The 19,821-nt window shown below is 40.9% G+C and overlaps 1 protein-coding gene across 1 annotated transcript in view; it reads left to right on the top strand.

The window, feature by feature from the left end:
- The window catches only part of SF3B6 (splicing factor 3b subunit 6), a 30,449-nt gene extending 13,184 nt beyond the window's left edge, over positions 1-17,265 (top strand). The window contains exons 3-4 of the mRNA XM_069236028.1: positions 5,979-6,117; positions 16,944-17,265. Of these exons, the coding sequence (XP_069092129.1) occupies positions 5,979-6,117; positions 16,944-17,033 (229 nt within the window). The 3' untranslated portion in view covers positions 17,034-17,265. The remainder of the gene's footprint in view (positions 1-5,978; positions 6,118-16,943) is intronic.
- Positions 17,266-19,821: the final 2,556 nt, after the last annotated feature.

The raw sequence follows: 19,821 nt of genomic DNA, 5'->3' as shown, positions 1-19,821 counted from the left end.
TTTTGGTTTGAGTTTATAAGCTTATGCCACACCTTCAATTGCGCAGGCAGCTCCCCTTTAGAGCCCACACCCACCCACTTTCTCTCATCCCACTTCAAGTCCTGGGAAAATGAGAGGCAAAGGTGCACCCCGCCACCCATTATAGAACAAGCATTTACAATGCAATTGGTCTCGCATTTGCTTGAGTTACAGCCATTGTCATTTTAAATGCATAACTGGACTTTTCTTGCCACATAATTCCAGTGGCCCTGCATATAACTAAAGGGCTAGCAGGCCTACTGGAATATTATTCAAACAAGGCCCTTAAACACACTCTACTCCCAGCTGTAAAACAAACGTTCCAGCTATAAGAGAGCATAAAAAAGACACTGAATGGTGTGTGGGGTTATTATTTTGGGGTCCTCACTAACCTAGTGTGGGGACCCAGAGATGATATTGGCAGAGCATGTTGCAGGGAAATTTTGAATTGTCCTAGGACCACCACAGGCTGAGTTGTGATCAAAAATGTTTTGTAAATGTAATGCCCTGCAAAGCATTATGGAGTGATTTCCCCCCCCCCCCCGGTTTTGCAAATATTATAGTATGTTAACTGTAATTCTCAGAACAGCCCCTAGAGGACACCACAATAAAAATAACATTTGTAAGAAGGATGGGGATGTAAGCATATAGTTAGCCCCTAGAGGACATAACCACATAAAAAGAAAATTACAGACCTACTGCAATGATATTACAAACAAGGCCCTTTAAAAAAAAAAAAAACTACTCCTACCTGTAAAACAAAGGTTTCAGCCTGAGAGTGCTTAAAAAGACACTGAATGTTAGGAGGGGTTACTATTTTGGGCTCCCGACTAACCTAGTGTAAGAATCCAGAGATGATGTAGACAGAACATGTCGTTGTGAATGTTTTGAAGGTAGTCCCATTGTCCTAGGGCCACCATAGGCTGAGTTATGGCCAAATGTTCTGTAAAAGTAATGCCCCGCAAAGCATTATGGGACGAGTTTCCCAAGTACAGTGAATATTGTGGTATCAGCTTTCCCGCTGTGTCGGAAGAGCCGCTTTGAGGATTTTCTCTGTTTTTACCATAGCATATTTACCAATTATAAGTTTTTTTTTTTTTTTTTTAAAGCTATTGAGCGTGAAGTGGAGAGCCTAAAGCTAAATTGAAATGACTACGATCAGGTGACAGTGTGAACAATGTGGCAAGTGCTCCAATACCGCTGATCGAGTTTGCGCTGTGAGCGCCAAGGCTGCCATGGAGTGCGAAGGGGAGAGACAAAAGGTCAAAAACGGGCGGCCGGGTGGCGTTCTTTTTTTTCAACATCTACATGATATCATTACCAGAACTGATCAATGATTTTCACCTCACATGTTACAACTATGCAGATGACCCACAAATACTATTTAAAATAGAATGCCCCAAAAACATTGAAAACTCGCCAATCTTCAGTTGCCTCAGAGCCGTTGATCAGTGGATGACTTGGAGCCATCTCAAACTGAATTCCTCCAATACAGAAATACTCATATGTGGTGACTGGAAAAAGTATGAACCACTGTGCGCCTGGCCTGACGATCTCGGACCACCTCCTCAATTATCCAAGGAAGTTAAAAACCTTGGAATCACCACGGACTCCAAGTTAACAATGAATGCTCTAGTGGACAAATTAGCACGAACAAGCTTCATCACCTTGAAGACTCTACGACGCATCTTCCCCCACCTCGGATTTCCACACAAGGTACAGGCTACTATCTTGCTTGTTCAATCCTAACTGGATTGTGCAAATGGCCTCTACCATGGATCATCTCTATCTATTATGAACAAACTACAACTTATTCAGAACTCCGTAGCCAGGCTACTATTACATGTAAAGCCACAAGCCCACATCTCCCCTTCCTTGAGAGCACTACACTGGGTTACCCGTTGCCAGAAGATGCACCTTCAAGCTGCTTTGTATCACCCACAAAGCTATACATGGAACAGGACCGCTTTTTTTTATCTGAAACAAAATTACCAAATGCATTCAACAAACAAACCTCCTCTCAAGATTGGCACCCTGTCTTAGAACACCACCATACAAGAAAAATACTATGGGTGGTACATCCTTCTCCATTCAAGCACCCAAACTATGGAATTCATTACCCACATATAACTATCTTGTCTCCAGAAGACTACTCAAGAGTTGGCTCCTTCCTTCATAACCAACATATTCAAACAGCTATGGACTGTATATGCCTGTGTTGATGAATATTTTTTATCTGATTATGTGTATATTCTAGATATATATAGTTCTTTAAAAAAAATACGTATCGCTACTATGTCATAACAATAAACTACACACATACTCTTTAAACCAGTTTAACTAATGTATATTTACTCATGGTTTAAATATATATATATATATATATATATATATATATATATATATATATACATATATTTGTGTGTATGTATTTGTGTGTGTGTGTGTGTATATACATATATATGTGTGTTATTCTATGCTTAACATGTTCATAGGGCATTGCAAAGCTCCTAAATAAGTTCTTATATTAGATACTTATTAATCCCTGCTCTCATTTTATATCACACTGATCAAATGTTTTTATCATAAGTATTTGGCTATTCAAAAATTGAGTAAAGATAAATAATATGTTAGAAAAGTATACTTATTAATTAACTTCAAATTTTACAAATCTTGAAAGTCTGTGTTTATACAATACTACTTTTCTTCTCATCTTATACCCATTGTTATATTCCTTGGACATACATTCCCTTACTATGTACTTACATATCTATTTATTGCTCTAGTCTACTGTACTTGAGAAAAATAAATAAAATCTATAAATAAAATTCAAATTATAAATAAATCTAATAATATATATATTAATAATACAGAATAAAGTAAAAATTATGCTAAAAATGCGCATGTATATATTTATATAATAAAAATTATAAATAATACAATTATATGTTTACTCGCTTGTAAGCTTTACTTTGTCTACCCATCACCATATGTCATGTCTCTCTCAATCTATCCTCCATTCCCACTCTGACTCACCCCAAATCCATTCTACTACTTTCATCCCCTAAATAACCCTGCCTAAGCTCTTCCCTCCTCTTCCACATCTAACTCACCAAAACCTCAGTTTACTACCATGACCTACTAAATTCTCTCTCATTTATCTCACCTTTAACTAATCCAAAACCCCTCCTGCTACTATGATCTCCCTAACCCTTTCCACAGACTCTTCCCCCCTCCATCCCTCCTTTACTCATCCCAAGCCTAAATCCTGTTACCATGAACTCCCAATTAAAACGTCTGTATTCTTCCCTCCTCTACCCCTCCATTACTCCAGTCAATCCAACTAACAAACTTGCATATCTGTGGTTCAAATTAACTCATAAAAACACTAAAACTGTACTCATATTTCCCTATGCTAATCCACCACTAATTCCTTTTGGGTTCTGGAGTAGCGTGCTACTCGCCGAAAATCGCTTCGCTGCCTCGTTAGGGGTAGTAAGCGCTAAATAAATACTATTATAATACAATACAATATGTCTGGTGGTGGTCGCTCCCTTCGTATTTAAAAACTGTTGATTGCACAGATGTAAGCTTTCTGTTTTTCCCCATAGCACAAAAAAAAGCAGCCCACTATTGTGGTCCTGCTATCAGGCTTCTATCTGCTACATCGAACCCTGCACATTTTCTCAAATGAGAGGGGCTGGTGACCGCATGGCCTCCTGCTGCCCTGCTCAAAAATATATCCGCTTGCACGTGTAGGGCTGCATCGTGAAAAATAAACACAGTGCATCTATTCATTGTTTAACTTAAGTGTGTTTAGAATTAAAATGCACGTACAACTTTTCACTCCGCCCTTTGTAGCTGGCCCTCCTGCTGCTTGTGCTCGCATCATTTATAGAAACTTTTGCGCTTTGGAGTAGGATTTGTGTAGCTCCTTCTCACTTTGCAGCACCCTGGCTGAAGGTTGGTCAGTGGAGCAAGGCACCCTTAGGCCCTCTTCTCTGTCCATGCACTGTCTGCTCTCTCCTGTTATCTTAATGGGATTCGGACTAGTGGCTGATACGGTGCATGCACTGCATATTGATTTCCTGCTGCTGCTTGTCCGGTTTTTCAAAGAGGTCAAGTAAGTTACATATGTGCCATTCCATGGCCTCTCTATACCACATGTATGAGAAGGTAGCAATCTCTTACCAGGGCAACTGCTGTTAATGCTTTACTCTTGCGTACATGTGACATGCTGAAACTTGAAGGTAGACTGTGGGTGGGGAGGATTTGAAGAGTTTGTGACTAACCCTTTTTGTGCTTTGTGTGTTCAGGCGGAGGTACTTGTGAAAAATTCCATCATGCAGGTTTAACGTTTTAATTCACCCCATCCTAGAAAAACAGTTCACTCACCACTCCAGTTACTGAGGTACATATCTGACTTAGGTGCAAAACCATGGGGGTGTCTTTACCCCATGATCTCGTTTGAATTTAACCCGGGGCGATTAAAGTTAATGTTACGTATATACAAATATTACGTAAAATATACGAAACCTTTTTGATTGGGAACAACGCTGGAATTACTTCGAAAAATACTCTTGTAACACACAAATTGGGAGTCAAGGTGTAACAGTGGAAAGTGGGTAGAATCAAAAGCCCCAGACTCATGAAACACAGACTCTCACAGCTTGTATATTTCTTTGATAAATCTGCTTCAAACAAATTGACTACAAGAACAAACGTGACAGTAAATCTAGTCTGGCTTACTTAATTGATCACCAAGAGGCTGCACTTTTTAAAAGTATTTTATGAGGTGAAGGCACCTGCTGCAGAGATATGCCCAGCAAATTCAATGGATAATGATAATGGTAATAAGTCTGGTGGAAAATGAACTTGATAGATGGATCCCTCTTTTGTCTTGTCACAGTTGTGAGTCATAAAGTAGCGTAGAGGGTTCATATGCCTGCTGCAAAGCACACCATGTAACATACATGTCACAGGTTTGTATTTTATGTAGATAGGTAAGTGGGTCGCTGCTTTTGATACAGATGTTCTTTTGTTACTTGCAGTTCATAAGTTTTCAATCCTTTTTATATATCGCAGTTAGTTACAAACGGGCATGTGGGAGCTGCACACAACTGCTACATAAATCGTTGCTTGTGTAATTACTCATACATACAGATACACCTTGCATTCTTTAGATGCATGCATATCTCTTACATCAGGGGTTGAATAAAGGCAAAACTCTGTCTCCAAATCATAGTTTCTGTTAAGTACTTGAAGTGAAAACAAGCCAGGTATCTTTCTTTGGTTCTATACATTGCATTGGCATATACTTGATAGGCTCCAATAGCTCCCAGCCAGAATGATAGTTGAACCAAAGGAGGGCTGGTGGCTGACCGCTTAATAATGGCTTCCGGATCAGGGATCTCGCTGGGACTCCCTTCACCCTAACCCCCATTTTTCTGCACAGATTAGAAACATTCTAAGGTACAGAAATGCTCCTTCCCTCCCACACAACATGGGCATGATCTCTCAAATCAATCTATCTTTTGTTTAACCCACTTTTCTTTGGTAGCCCAAGTTCAGCCCTGTAGAGACAGCCTCTGTTTTCGGTTTTGTTGTGTTGCCTAGGAGCTGTATTTGATTACTTTGAGTGTGGTTTTGTATGTGTCTGTATGTCTCTATATGTATTGTACATCTCTGTGTGTTAAGCTAATACATATATTAAAATGCCAGACCTAGTGGCTTTGTCAGTGCTTGTTAAATATATATTTTTTCGTTAGCCCTGTGCATCAAGACATGAGAATGTATAATCTACTAATCCTACACATCAATATTTTTAGCCCTTTCTGTAGATTAAAAACAGTCTTCTTCAGTACCAAAATATAAAGTTTATTAAGCAGCATTGTAGCAGTCTGCAAGTTAGTGTGAGTGAAATAATATCAAATATATTCAGAGAATGTCTCTTTTTGCAGTGGGAACACACCAGAGTCCAGAGGAACAGCATATGTTGTGTACGAGGATATATTTGATGCTAAAAATGCGTGTGACCATCTCTCTGGATTCAATGTCTGCAACAGATATCTTGTTGTATTATACTACAATGCAAACAGAGTAAGTAAGCATGAACTGTTCACTCGCCTCATGATTTGGTGTCTTATATTGATTAGTTAGTAACAGTTGGCTTGTTTTTACCATGACACTAAACAATGCATGTGGGGCGCACACCTAATTTAGTTTAGTTTGACATTTTCCAACCTAACAATACTTTCACATATTCATTTGGTCCCAAGTAGAGTAATTTGGAGAATGGGTATAATTGTTAAACTCCATCCAATGAAAAGATCTGCACTGGCCATTGAAGAAAGATCAGATTTATTGTTTTCAGGTGTAGAAATGAACATGTGCGTCAATACTTGTGTAACAATATTTCTTCCTACCAGCCGTGAAGGATTTACAGGTTCTTCACATCTTTTTTTTATTTTTGCTCAGATGTTGCCCCGGCTGTCCCTTACTCTCCCTTCTTATTCATAGTAATGAAAACCTAACCACCTCTAGGACTAAGAGAACACATTCCTTTTCTACAGATTGTTGTAGTATTGCTGTGATTTACAAAAGCGCATAGTCTCAAACTAACTGACCTCTTAAAGTGCGTCTGATTTGGACTGATTGGAATCAGTGGTTCTCTAGAAATGACACCAAATTGTCCCACATTAGGAATGCACAGTTAATGCTAAGCAGGCATTGGGCAAAGTTGTTTGGCATTTTCTATTTCAGCCTGTGGGTGTTTGGCAGAAATTCAAATAGGTGGCTCAGCATTATGTCCCTATTTATCCACTAATGACAATCGACAATCCTGCACTTACTGCTTCTCTTGAGGGTCCATAAATAGACATACTTCTACTCAGTTACTCCTTTTGGCTTGATAACTTGTCTCAGAGCTTCTTTTTCTGAACACATTAGATTTTCATTTTAGAGACATTCAGATTTTCAGATATCACAAAAATACACATTTTAGGTCCAAGAGTATAATGTATTCTTTACTTTAAAAAAAAAATAAAATAAGTATATGGATCACACAATAAATAATTTTACATCTAAAATTAGTCCTCAGGGTCAGGTTTGACAAAGCTTTGTTTCTAGAAACACTATGCAATATGTAGGCACAATATTTATTAACTGATCTGACAAAGCTGTCATTACACTTCTAATTATTTAGCAACCATATAAGGAAGCAATCCGTCAAACTCTTTTAATGGTGGAAGTCCTTTACTATAAGAGGAATGTTTTAGACTTCTTATGAGACGTAAACTTTTTTCAGAGTATTCAGAAAAATGCACTGAGTCATAGTAGTGGAATTATAAAACCGTTTTTTATAGATTGAGCTATTAGGTTTATGTTAACAAAGGCTGACATGCCCAATATTGTTACTGAGCTATCCTCAATTGAATGTAGTGCTGCAGTGCCTCCTATAGAATATATAAAGTATGAAGCTAGGCTTTAGGGTTTTTAATAGTATATGTAAAGGTGTCTGTGGATACTACAACTGAAAATACTGTTGTGTCCTGGATAACAATTCTTATTAGATATTTTGCAGTCCTGCAAAAGCATCTCAGTGATAAAAGGTACTCCCTTAAGGGGACCACGTGTTCAATAGAGGACACATGGCCGTTCCTCTGGAAGGTGATAAACCTATGTTTGGCAGCACCTCTTGAATCAATTAGAAGACCTAAACATAGGCTCATTGGCCACTTTATAATATGTGCAAAGGGCATGGGAAAAACATGGGTCATGGTGTGACTTTGGTTGTCAAATGAGGCGTAGCAGAATATCATCTGACATAAATAATACTCTCTTAAATATCCTCTACAAAAATATCACCATATTATAGCTAATAATACATATATCTACACACAATACAAGAGTATTTTTGTACTATATTTAAGAGACTTATTAATTTAACTGTTAAAAAGTATATCTGTTTAAATTATTCTGACGTGCACTTGTCAAACGAGTTTCCTGATTGCTTTTCTGTTGACAAGGTTAGGTTTGGGTGCTTGAGTTATTATATTTCAGCTTATGTGTATTGTTGGTTTGTAGTTTGAGGTGTAGAAGAGACATGCTTGCTGTGTGTGTTCTGTGGATGGGTCTTTCAAACACGTCAGCCTATTGAGAATGAAATGATTATAGATCATTTAACTGTTGTAGAAAACTCATTATTTTGGTAGACTAATTGCACCCATACGAAGCAGATTGCACCTTCTATCAGCTTCAGATGCAAAATATAAGAGTCCATGTAGCCATCAGATTTACAAGAAAACAAATAGAACAAGTCGGGCACCATGCCACATTTTACAGCGAATGCAATATATGCTCTCAAATGAAGCATAACAAATCAGAAATGTAAATCCGTCTACCGCAAGAGGCTGTGTATCCTGGTAGCAAATGTGTTGAGGCAGGCTCGCCAGAGGCTGGCCGTTTGCTGTGGTAGACTGAATAGCTCCTTGCTTGTGTGATATGCAGCATTGCAATGGGTTCATTCCGATTTGTTTTAGACTGCAACTTGATGATAACATTGATTTTCGTAGTTTAGCATCTTGTACCTCAAAATTCGTGTAAATAAGATAGTGTTTCTCAGTAAGGGTATTGAAATGCCTTATTCATGTGACTGTATACCGGGTAATAGCATCTTTCATTATGCCAGGGCTACTACTATAGTAGGGTTTGAATACTTGCAATTTCAATCCCTAACATAGCAATTTCCTTATTTTGCCACCTTACTGCAGACCTACATGCTGGGGCTGGAGGGAGCAGCTATCAATAGTTCCAGGGCTGGAATGCCTTTGAGGATGCAAACCTAACTTGCATGTTTTAAGGATTTTCACCAGCTCTTCTCTAATCTTTTCCCATAATGAGAAAGGTTGGAAATGTATTCCTGACAATGTCAGAAGTAGAACTTCTTCCAGGGTTGGGGAAAAAAGTGGTTCAAGGGAAAGTGAACTTGTAAATGCTCAATAAAGTTTCATACGAGCAAATCTACACATGCATATTTGCTCGTGCTAAATACAGTTCACAAATAATTTCTAGGAGCAGGATTCCCTGGTCTACTTCCGTAAGTTCTTGTGAATTCATGAAAGTCACTAGTTCATGGTATCATGGGTGCACGTTTGTGAGTTTCTTTAATAATTTGGTCCCAAATTAGGTCTGGTGTTAACAAAGACATTTTGTTTTTAGTAAACTTCTATTTCTCGATCAGCTGGCTTTACTGTGAGTGATCGCATTCTGCTCTTCCACAAGGAGTATATTGGCACACAAAATAGTTTTGTTCAGTGCCAGAAACTACTGTGGCAATCAGTGGCGTAACAAAACTGGAGAGGGCCCCCATGCAAAGAACATGGAGACCACCCCACCTCCAGACTCACTCAGGACAGGTGCTGTGCTGAGGGGAGTTCCCTGGAGTGGGGCTGCGGGGGTCTTTGTTACGCCATTGGTGGCAATGTGTGCTTTTTGAGACCAAACACTTTATTTTCTATTTGCCAGTGCCTGTTACAATGGCGAGGGCCTGGCATCTCCCACGACAATAAAGTGTTACAAAAGCCATGTCAAAACAAGACGCACATTTATGAAACCAAAAGACTCACAAAAAATGTTGGATCTGTTGGCTTTGCCAGAGCTTGTTTATTTTCATGCTTACCATAATCTTGTTGACAATGGTTATACTGATTTTTCATTAGGAATATTTCTTGGAAATACTAGCATGCATCAGCTCATTTTACTAAATGAGGCTTCAAAGAAATAGCACCTAAAATTTCATAGTAGCAAAATGTATTTTTTCCTACTTGCATTTTTTTCTGACCATTTTATTTTTAAAGCAAACAATCATCACTTTTGCTTACAAGCTTCGGCAAACATTTGCATCTAATCATAGAGCATTCTGGAAGCATTATGCTTAGCCTCATATTGTTAAACTTATCAACATGTGTACACTTTTTTTTGTTTTGTTACTGGAACCACTCAATAGTGCAGTGTGATCTTAAAACGTTTATTTACAGCGCTCACCCTAATAATGAAGGCTTTTCATTAATGACTCCATAAATACAAGCTCGAACAGCATTAACATATGGAGATACATATTACCTCAACTGCAGACCATTCCCTGCTCTCTAAACTGACAACCAAAGGGTTTGTGCTGCAGGGGGTTGGGCCTATTTTTCCCCAGGACACAGTAAACATAAAACCTTGTTGCCTTGACTCCAAACAATATGTCCCGGGCGTCGGGCGATAAGAATTCCACATCCTTGGCTGATACAGAGTTCCATCGAGTTAATTCTGTTTTGTTGGCTTTTGTGCTCAGAGAGTAGATTAGACCGAAATAGCTTCATCAAGAATTGAAATTAATGTCAAATGCACACAGTTACAGAACAATAACAAGTATTGGCAATGCCAATATGTCTTGCCTATACAAGAGCTACTGGCTTTGGAAGTGTTTTTTCATTTTGCACATCAGTACGGCTACTGTTCAGCATGGATAAAAGTTAGTGGTGTGAAGTGTTGTATAGTGAAGTGGGGGTAGAGTGTTGTAGAGTTGAGGGAAGGAGAGTAGAGTTTAATGGTTTACTGGCAGAGAAAGCCTTGGGGTGGATTAGGTTGGAGTGGCTTGAGGTAGTGGGGTGGATTGGAGTGAACTGGAAGTGGGTAGAGTGGATCAGAGTGGGGTGGATTGGATTGGTGCGGAATGGATTTGTGCAGGGTGGCTTTGATTGGATTGGTGCGGATTGGAGTGGGATGGATTAGATTGAGGTGGATTAAGGTGGGCTGTATTAGATTGGAGTGGTGTGGGTTAAGCTGATTTGAATTGGAGTGGAATTGGGGTGGACTGAACAGAGCGGTGCAGATTTGGTTGATTGGGGTGAGTGGAGTAAATAGAAATGGGTTGGGTGGACTGGATGTGGTGGATTGGAACGGTATGGGTTGGATTGGGGTGCAGTAGGATGGATTGGAGTGGGGTGAGCTGGAGTGAGTGAAGTGAATTGAAGTGGGGTGGACTGGAGTGCTGTGGACAGGAATTGGGTGGATTGCATTGGGGTTGGTTTGGATTGCAGTTGGGTGGGGTGGATTAAAGAGGTGTGGTATTGATTTGGAGTGGGGTGGATTGGGGGAACTGGATTGGGCTGGGAAGGATTAAGGTTGATTGGATTGAAGTGGGATGAACTGGAGTGAGGTGGGTGGATTTGAAACAGGTGGATTGAGTTGGGTGGGTTGTATTGGAGGGGGGGTTATTGGGGTGGAGTATGTTGAGCTGGTGTGGGTTGGATTGTAGTGGGATAGATTGGATTGGAGTTGGGTGGATTGTGGACTGAATTGGCATGGACTGAATTGGCATGTAGAGGGGTTGGGTTGGGGTGAGGTGGACTGGATTAGAACGGGGCGGACTGGAGTGGGGCAGATTGTTTTGGATTGGGCTGGGGCAGATTGTTTTGGAATCAGTGGGACAGATTGTTTTGGACTGAGTGGGGCTGACTGTTTTGGATGGGAGTGGGGCAGATTGGTTTGGGGTAGATTGTTTTGGATTGTAGCTGGGCAGATTGTTTTGGACTGAGTGAGGCTGACTGGTTTGGGGTAGATTGTTTTGAATTGGAGCTGGGCAGATTGTTTTGGATTGGAGCTGGGCAGACTGGAGTGGGGGTAGCTTCTCATGGATGGGAGTGGGGGCAGTTAGCTTTGGATGGGAGTGGGGGCAGTTAGCTTTGGATGGGAGTGGGGGCAGTTAGCTTTGGATGGGAGTGGGGGCAGTTAGCTTTGGATGGGAGTGGGGGCAGTTAGTTTTGGATTGAAGTGTGGTCAGCTAGTTTTGGAGTGGAGTGGGGGCAGTTTGTTTTGGGTTGGAGTGGAGGGGGGGGCAGTTTGTTTTGGGTTGGAGTAGAGGGGGGCAGTTTGTTTTGGATTGGGGTGGGACAGGATTGTTTTGGATTGCAGTAGGGCGGCTTTGAATGGGGCAGATTGTTTTGGATTGAGTGGGGCTGACTGTTTTGGATGGGAGTGTGGCAGGCTGTTTTGGATGTGAGTGGGGCAGATTGGTTTGCAGGCAGATTTTTTGGATTGGACCGGGGCAGACTGGGGTGGGATAGATTCTCATGGATTGGAGTGGGGGCTGTTTGTTTTAGGTTGGAGTGGGGGCTGTTTGTTTTAGGTTGGAGTGGGGAACAGTTTGTTTTAGGTTGGAGTGGGGAACAGTTTGTTTTAGGTTGGAGTGGGGAACAGTTTGTTTTAGGTTGGAGTGGGGAACAGTTTGTTTTAGGTTGGAGTGGGGAACAGTTTGTTTTAGGTTGGAGTGGGGAACAGTTTGTTTTAGGTTGGAGTGGGAACAGTTTGTTTTGAAGTGGTGTTGGTGCAGTTTGTTTTGGATTTGGAGTGGGGGCAGTTTGTTTTGGATTTGGAGTGGGGGGATTCTTTTGGATTGTACAGGGATAGATTGGAGTGGGGCAGTTTGTTTTGGATTGGTGTGTGGCCAGACTGGAACGGGGCAGATTATTTTTGGATTGGGGCGGGCAGATTGTTTTTGGATTGGGGCAGTTTAGAGTGGGGTGTGCTGGGAGTATTGGAGTGGTAAATTGGAGTGGATTGTGGTGAGTGTTTTGAATTGGAGTTGGATGGATTAGATCAGAGTGGGGTGTACCGCACGATTATGTGTTAATGCATAATTTCACATAAGAAAAATAACAATGTAGCTTTGCAATATTTAGAACAAGATAATAGTCTTCCTTTGAGAAGAGCGCCAACGAGTAAAAACAAAACATGAGTGCAAAGTGAGAGAGGAAGACTTAACAAAATAAAACAAAAAGTTAACAGTGAAAAATAAAACTTAGCAATTTCGTTTGCCCTGGTGAGCACGCTTTTGCCAGTCATGTACCTTCTGTTTGCAGGGCAGGAGAAGTTAGAAAGAACAAAATAGTACCTCAGTCATGCCTGGAGCAGCGGACAGGTACTGATTAATTTGTATCAGTCAGTGCTTGATCCCTGTGCAGCGAACCGGAACAGAAATGATGAAATGCCAGCCATGACCAAAAAGCGAGGCTGGAAAGAAGAGTGCCACACAAGCCATCAAATTATATGTGACAGACGGGCTCCAAGCCCATTTCCAACTACAACAGCGTCTCACAAGCGATACGCATGCGCTAGGACATGCTATCGTAGACTCGACCTTAAAAATTACATATTACTGAAGTAATACTATTACAAAATGTGCTGCATTACGCCACACGATTCACAATCTCTGCTGTATACTTTGGCCCTTCTTGGCTGTATGATTTCAGTGGCCCTGAGGTCTGTTGTTGTCATTCACTTTTTACTTTTGCCCACTACAACACACAGCATGGGGCAATAGGTCAGCGCACTTCAGCCAGTGGTTAAAAGAATACCTTCATTCACAGTGATGTTACTTCACAGTTTGCACGTGTGCAAAGTTTTTTTTTCTGTGCCAGTGGCTGTTATGAAAATGTATTTTTTTTTTTATACTGAAGAAAGTTCCAGCAGCTTCCCCAGAAAAAAGGTATTACAAAACAAGCATCTGCAAAAACAAAAGGCTTCCAGCCAACGCCCGGCCTACTTGTTTTCCACTGCTTGTTATAATGTGATACAGGTCTAAGACTGGTTTTATCTGGTCTTGTGCAGCTGCCTTGCTTTCATGACACTAAGCTGCCACAGTGATGCCAAGTTACAACAAGCCTAATTGTGAAAACGAAACTTCCCATTGCAGATATGACTGTTTCCATAACAAATCAAAGGACAAGAGATGCTACTGAATAATGAGAGCTGGAACCAGCCCCAGGGAGACCTCAGTTCTTGGCCTATATGAAGCACAGCATGCTATGGATTGCTGTGCGGGGCCTGCAACACTGGAGCCTTCCATAATGAGGGAGGTGGTAGTCAGGGTTCACCAGACGATCAATCAATAAGGCTGATTAAAGACTGTCTAACAATATGATAAAAAGAAAACGGGTAATGACAAAGCATCAGTCAAACACAGATACGTTATAAAAGCACTACAGGCACATGTCCAATGATAAGCATTCATTATTAGCAAATATTCTGACAATACCTGACGCTGCAGACATTTTTATAGGAACAAACAGAATAAATATTAGTGTATAACAAACACTGGGGTCCACCACTACACTACACGTGCAGCTGCGTGATGACATTTCCTGAGTCTTTTCTGCAAAGTGAAGCTTTCTCAATGTGATGGGAAACTGGCCTCTGTTATTTTTACTAAAATATAAAAAAAGATGGAAAGGGTGCTTCGAAACAGTTTTTGGTTTGTGGTCAAGTTCAGAGGTTAAGAAACCTTTGTACAACGATTCAGGGACTCGAAAAAAGTTCTGCAGATTCTAACTTGTGCACCTATGCCAAATGTAATTTAATCCAGCATGCTTTTCACGTGACAACACACCGGCCCCAGCTGCCTACATTTAAATAAACTGTGGACGCACCTCAGCATTTGTCCTTTGTGTAAATAAGGCTGGGAGGGCTTATTTTGAACTTTCCAAATTCACCTCACTTGTGCTATACTGTTGCAGGGCATCTATATGTGCGCTTCATGTTATACTGAAAACGTATTGTGAAACAAGGGAATATGTTGTGGTATATTTTAACAGTGCTAAAACCCGAAGGCCACACAACTAGTAGAGGTATGGGGGTCCGCACTCTAGTCAATTATTTCAAGTCACTTTTGACATTCTAGCTTGTGGTCTGGGCAGGGACTGTTTTATAGAGACATACACAATGAATCCAACTGCTGTCCAAGGAGAGTCCAAACTGACATTTTGGCAGCAGTGGAGCATGTTTTTGGGGGGAGGAGGGAGGACTGTATCTCCATCGGGATATCCCCTGGGCCTCATGGACGCCAGGCATACTCGCTGGCATGTTCTCCTCCCACAGGGCCCACTGTGTACAAACACACAGAGGTGGCCACTTGGCATCTTAAGGGGCGGGCATGCTGCATTACGCATGAGCGCCAGCATGCCTTCCGGCTCGTGTGCATTACTCCGCGAAAACCCACACGCGCCTCGTCCCTCCCTGGATGCAAAGGCAGCGACAAGCCATTGTCGCAGCAAGTATGACGTGTGCAGGCAGCTGGGGATTAACCACGGATATGGAGCTCTGCCCTGCGTCATGTATGATGATGGTTGTAAACAGTTGTGAAGTGCCTGTGTGCAATTTGCATGTGGTAGCTGAGGTACTGGAAGATCTTTTAATGGCATGTGACGTGCACGTCCGATGGAAAGCCTTGCTGAATATAGAGGGTACATAAATACAGTGCGTTAATCTGGTACTCCACAGATCATCATGAGACATGTTCTCTGGGCCCTGCCCGCAGGCCACAAGAAGCGAAGAGACTCATACATGTTCATTTACAGAGATGCGCACATACAAGCACAATCACACATTTAAAGAACACCTACTTTTGCTTTCTGCAGTGGTGCAAAGCGCAGTTCATGTTTGAAGGGCTTGTTGAGGGAGGGCGCCAGCTCCTGGCCAATGCGCAGCGGGAGGGCGGAGTGAAGAAATAGTATCTCAGTCACCTCGGGAGCAGCGGACAGGCACTAATTAAGTTAAATCAACCAGTGCCTGGTCCCTGTTCCACAGACAGGACCGGAAATGATGCCAGGCCTGAAGTGAACGAATTACGAGGCTGCAAGCCAGCAAATGGTGAGCGTCCGGCGGGCTCCAAGCCCTTTTCTAACTACACCAGCATCTCGCAGGTGATACACACGTGCTAGTGCATGCTACTGCAAGCTTGACCCTAAGAAGTGTCACGTTTCGCTTTGAGACCCACATCTTCCAGATTAATGAAATCCTTATTCTGAACCACAGTAACCACTCTGAAGTGACAGGATATTGTAGTAAGATTACTTTAAAGCAGAAAGAGATGCAATATTGACCCACAGCCCTTGACGTTTTTAAATCTTTGTTTCTATGTAACATATGCCTGATTGCTACTTTGGTGAGTTTTTTTTTCCTTCCTCAGATGCACCCTCTTGGTTGTCTGAGTGTACCTTTTGTGAGCACTTGCAGGTATCTTGAAGCCTCTCAGCCAGCATTTTTATCTTTATCCTCCTGAAGCAACCTGTTCGAGCTAAATTAGCATAGCTGTTTCTAAGTGCTGTGTTCTTATGTATCATTTCTGACTGCAGTTATGTGAATTTATACATATCGTTTCTGCCTCTGCTGTTGCATTTGTTGCACTCTGAGGTTGTGCACAGGGTAATTGATATTGTGCTGATAGCTTGCTTTGAGAAGGGGATAACTGCACAGCATTTTGCATGCTGTGCCTGCTTTTCTGCTGTACTTGTATATAAACCAAAATGTGCGCCCAAGCAAATTGTGAATCCATCTGTGGCCACTGAAAACCTCTTGGTATTGGCACTGTAGGCTGTACTGTCCACATTTCAGATTAAGCAGTATGACATACAAAAGCAGAGACCTAGTTCCTGTTTCCAAACTGAGTTTTTATTATTTTTAAAACAAATGATTTAAAGTTGGAGAAAGGAGTAGCTGATGTTTTATGTACTGTGCAGTACTCCATATCGCACAAAATGTATTCTCATAATTTAACTAGCCAATCTCGATGGAAAAAAAAAAAAAAAAGTTTGACCGTTTATATAACATGCCATTACCACAACACATTTCAGCGCCCAACTTGGCTGTGGCTGTAGTTACAATAGTAACCTGCTCAGTTGAAGTGTATACAAATATTCTAAACGAAGAACATACTGTTTACTTATATAGTCTAAATATGCAGTGTTTGCACAGTAGCCTGGTCATGTCTTGTCATGACTGGTCATGTATGTACATGCAGGAAAAGAAGAGCGTGTGTTTTCCAGTCCAGTTACTGTGACTTTTCACGTGGACCTACTTAATGATTGTTATTTTTCTTGCAGGCATTCCAAAAAATGGACACAAAGAAGAAAGAGGAACAGCTCAAGCTTCTCAAGGAAAAGTATGGCATCAACACGGACCCGCCCAAATGAGATTTTGGATTACTTTTATTCTTGCTCTTCAAACAAAGACTCTTGCTTTCCAATCCTGCCCCGATTATATTTATCGTTTGTCATTGGATGCAACTACATATTGTTGACACCCGTTCAAGCTGATTATTTGGTTTATATTTACCTTTTGAACTTTTTCAGTGGCACCTGCAGAGCTTATTCTGTAGTTTCAGCATCATTTTCATTTCTGAAAATAAACATGGAAGCTAATTTACGACTGTTTCTTATGTATCTTGTTCCTTTCTCAGTTAAATTGCTACTTTTGGGCTTAGCTGAGAGATTTTAAATTATCCAAGGCTTCAGGCATCTGGAATGGTAAAGCATTCTCTCCCCTCCCTAGTTTTATTAACACACCTTGCAGTGACTGATTCCGTGCAGCAGTTTGTAGACCTGTGAGCGCTCTAAGCTGCCTGTATGCATCTACGTTGCCCGACGGCTTACCTATAAACTGTACGCCGGTAAGATTGACATAATATTGTCCTCATGGGGATTTACATTCTCGTAAAGCAGTGATGATGAGAAACATGCTTTTTTGGGGGGTGACAACTTTTTTCACTTAAATCTTTGTCGGGGGGTTTCTTCTTCCTTATAGATCCTCATTTAAAATGTTATTGTTTTAGTTTGATTCATACAGAGGACTTTTTTTTCTCTATCAAAGGTATTTTTTTTTTTTTAAGGGAGCGGTTTCTGTATACATAAGTCATTCATAACCCTTTTTGGTTTAAACTCACAGAAAGGGGCCTGTCGATGAAAATGCATATTTGTGAGCTCTCAGTGAGCAATTTTTCCTGGGTCGTAATTTTTCTGTTTTGCAGAACGGCCAGTGCCATTGTCAATAAGTTTATTGTTTTAGTAAAAAAAAAAACATAACACAATAAATATGACTGCACGGTAAAATACAAAATAAAACAGGCACAGAACGTACACTTTAAAAGAATCGTGAGATAAAAGAACACATTTATTAGCAAGGCTTTATTACTTTCATTTGGTCTCGGGTGTGTTCCGTTTGTAAGGTGCCTACTACTCTGTCTTACGTGTGCTCAGGTTCTCTGCATTAATGATAACCTACGGCTCCCACCTCCCCACCAACCCCACAGCAGGCACTCCCCTCAGGGAGAACCAAAATGTATTGTACCATGTTTCTGAGGGTTGTTTTAAAGGGAGACAGTGGTGGAAGGTGCTGATCTGTGCAAATATTCCTGAAGTAAGTTGTACCCCAACCTCTCTGGTTTAAGGAGATCTGGCGTAATCGTCATTGAGTAAAGTACTTTGTGTAAGTTATTCTAAAGTAGACCATATTTTAACATACCCTGACATCTCGGGCTTTTAAGGTGAGCTGGCAGGATTCTTTGGTGGATACATGTGGCGATAAGTGTTGCGTGGTTATATAGCATTTATACAGAATTTATAACTTAATGACTATCATATATACCAAGAAACTGGATGTATTTGGATTTTAATGCTCACTGAGCAGTTAGTGTGGTCATTTGTGGACGATTTAATTAGTCTTCTGTTTGCCAGTGCCAGGTGGCAGATCTGTTCAGTTATTCGATGCCTGTTCAGTTGGTCATGGGGGGTTTATTGCTGTAGACTGGTACAGCACTGGGTGATGGACATGACTTGAAGCAGTTTTGTCTCGTATGAGTGTGTATGTGTGTGTCAAACACTATAAGGAAGTTATTACGCAGGTTAAATGAATGACAATCAACTGCCTGACTGTTCAGTGTTATATCAGTATTAGTGGGGGCCAGAAAGGTTATATATTGTTGTATTTGCATTTATATTGTACTTACTACCCCTTATGATATGTTGAATCACTTTACGACGGGCAGCACGATGCTGGGGAACAGAAGGTTAGTGGTTTTTGTTGGTGTTTATTGGGATTGGACTTGTGCTGTTAAATAAACCATTCCATCCATGTGTTCCATTTTTATATGTGATAGATTAAATTAATAGGGGTTAGGTGTGATCCTTAGTGGGAGTGGGTAAGTAAATTCCATTTGATGAACCTTTCACCTGAACTGAAACATAAGCACTTAATTACATGCGAGTCCTCACTGATCTGATGTAAAATATTTATTCAAATGCATCCACCAGAGCAAATACATTTTCCAGGGACACATTTTTTGGAATTCACTATTAAACTTTTTTAATAGTATAAAGCAAACTAATGCAAAAACTCATTTGTGAGCAGATCGCCAATGGTGTACCCTAAATTCCCGTCAGTTATAAATAACCTATTCTTTATCAGGTATTCTAGTTTCAAATTATTTTAGCAACTGCAGTGTTCCAATCCATACATTCATTTACAATTAACATCTCTTAACTTGAAACTTTTGTAGAGAGGGCTGCAAAGGACCACGTCTTTGAAATCCTACCAACGTTAGGGAAGCAAGTATTTGTCTCTGGGCCTTGTGTATCTCCCAAAATTACATGTACCTACTTTGCACACAGTCCCTCAGTTCCACAGATACAGCCCTTATTGTAGTTCTGACCTACTCCCAGGAGCTGAGGCTCTGATAGACATTGGTATTCTGAAGGCGCCTATGAATAAGGAGCACTCGGGGTCCTTTTCATTACTTTGTCACCCGGCTTAAAAAGCATAGAACTTTGTTGTGAACACTTAAGCGTATGTCCGGATCGTTTGGCCAAGTAGAGCTTCTGTGAGGGAACTGTTATCTGAGATTAAAGCACACAACATGATGAAAGGTGAAGACCTCGTATGCTGACCTTTTTTATTATCATTCTTCATATTATTGCCAACATGTTG

The sequence above is a fragment of the Pleurodeles waltl genome, chromosome 5 (assembly GCF_031143425.1).
Source record: "Pleurodeles waltl isolate 20211129_DDA chromosome 5, aPleWal1.hap1.20221129, whole genome shotgun sequence".
In the NCBI taxonomy this organism is placed as follows: Eukaryota; Metazoa; Chordata; class Amphibia; order Caudata; family Salamandridae; genus Pleurodeles; species Pleurodeles waltl.
Note: the sequence above shows the minus strand (reverse complement) of the source record. Positions and strands in the feature narration are given on the sequence as shown.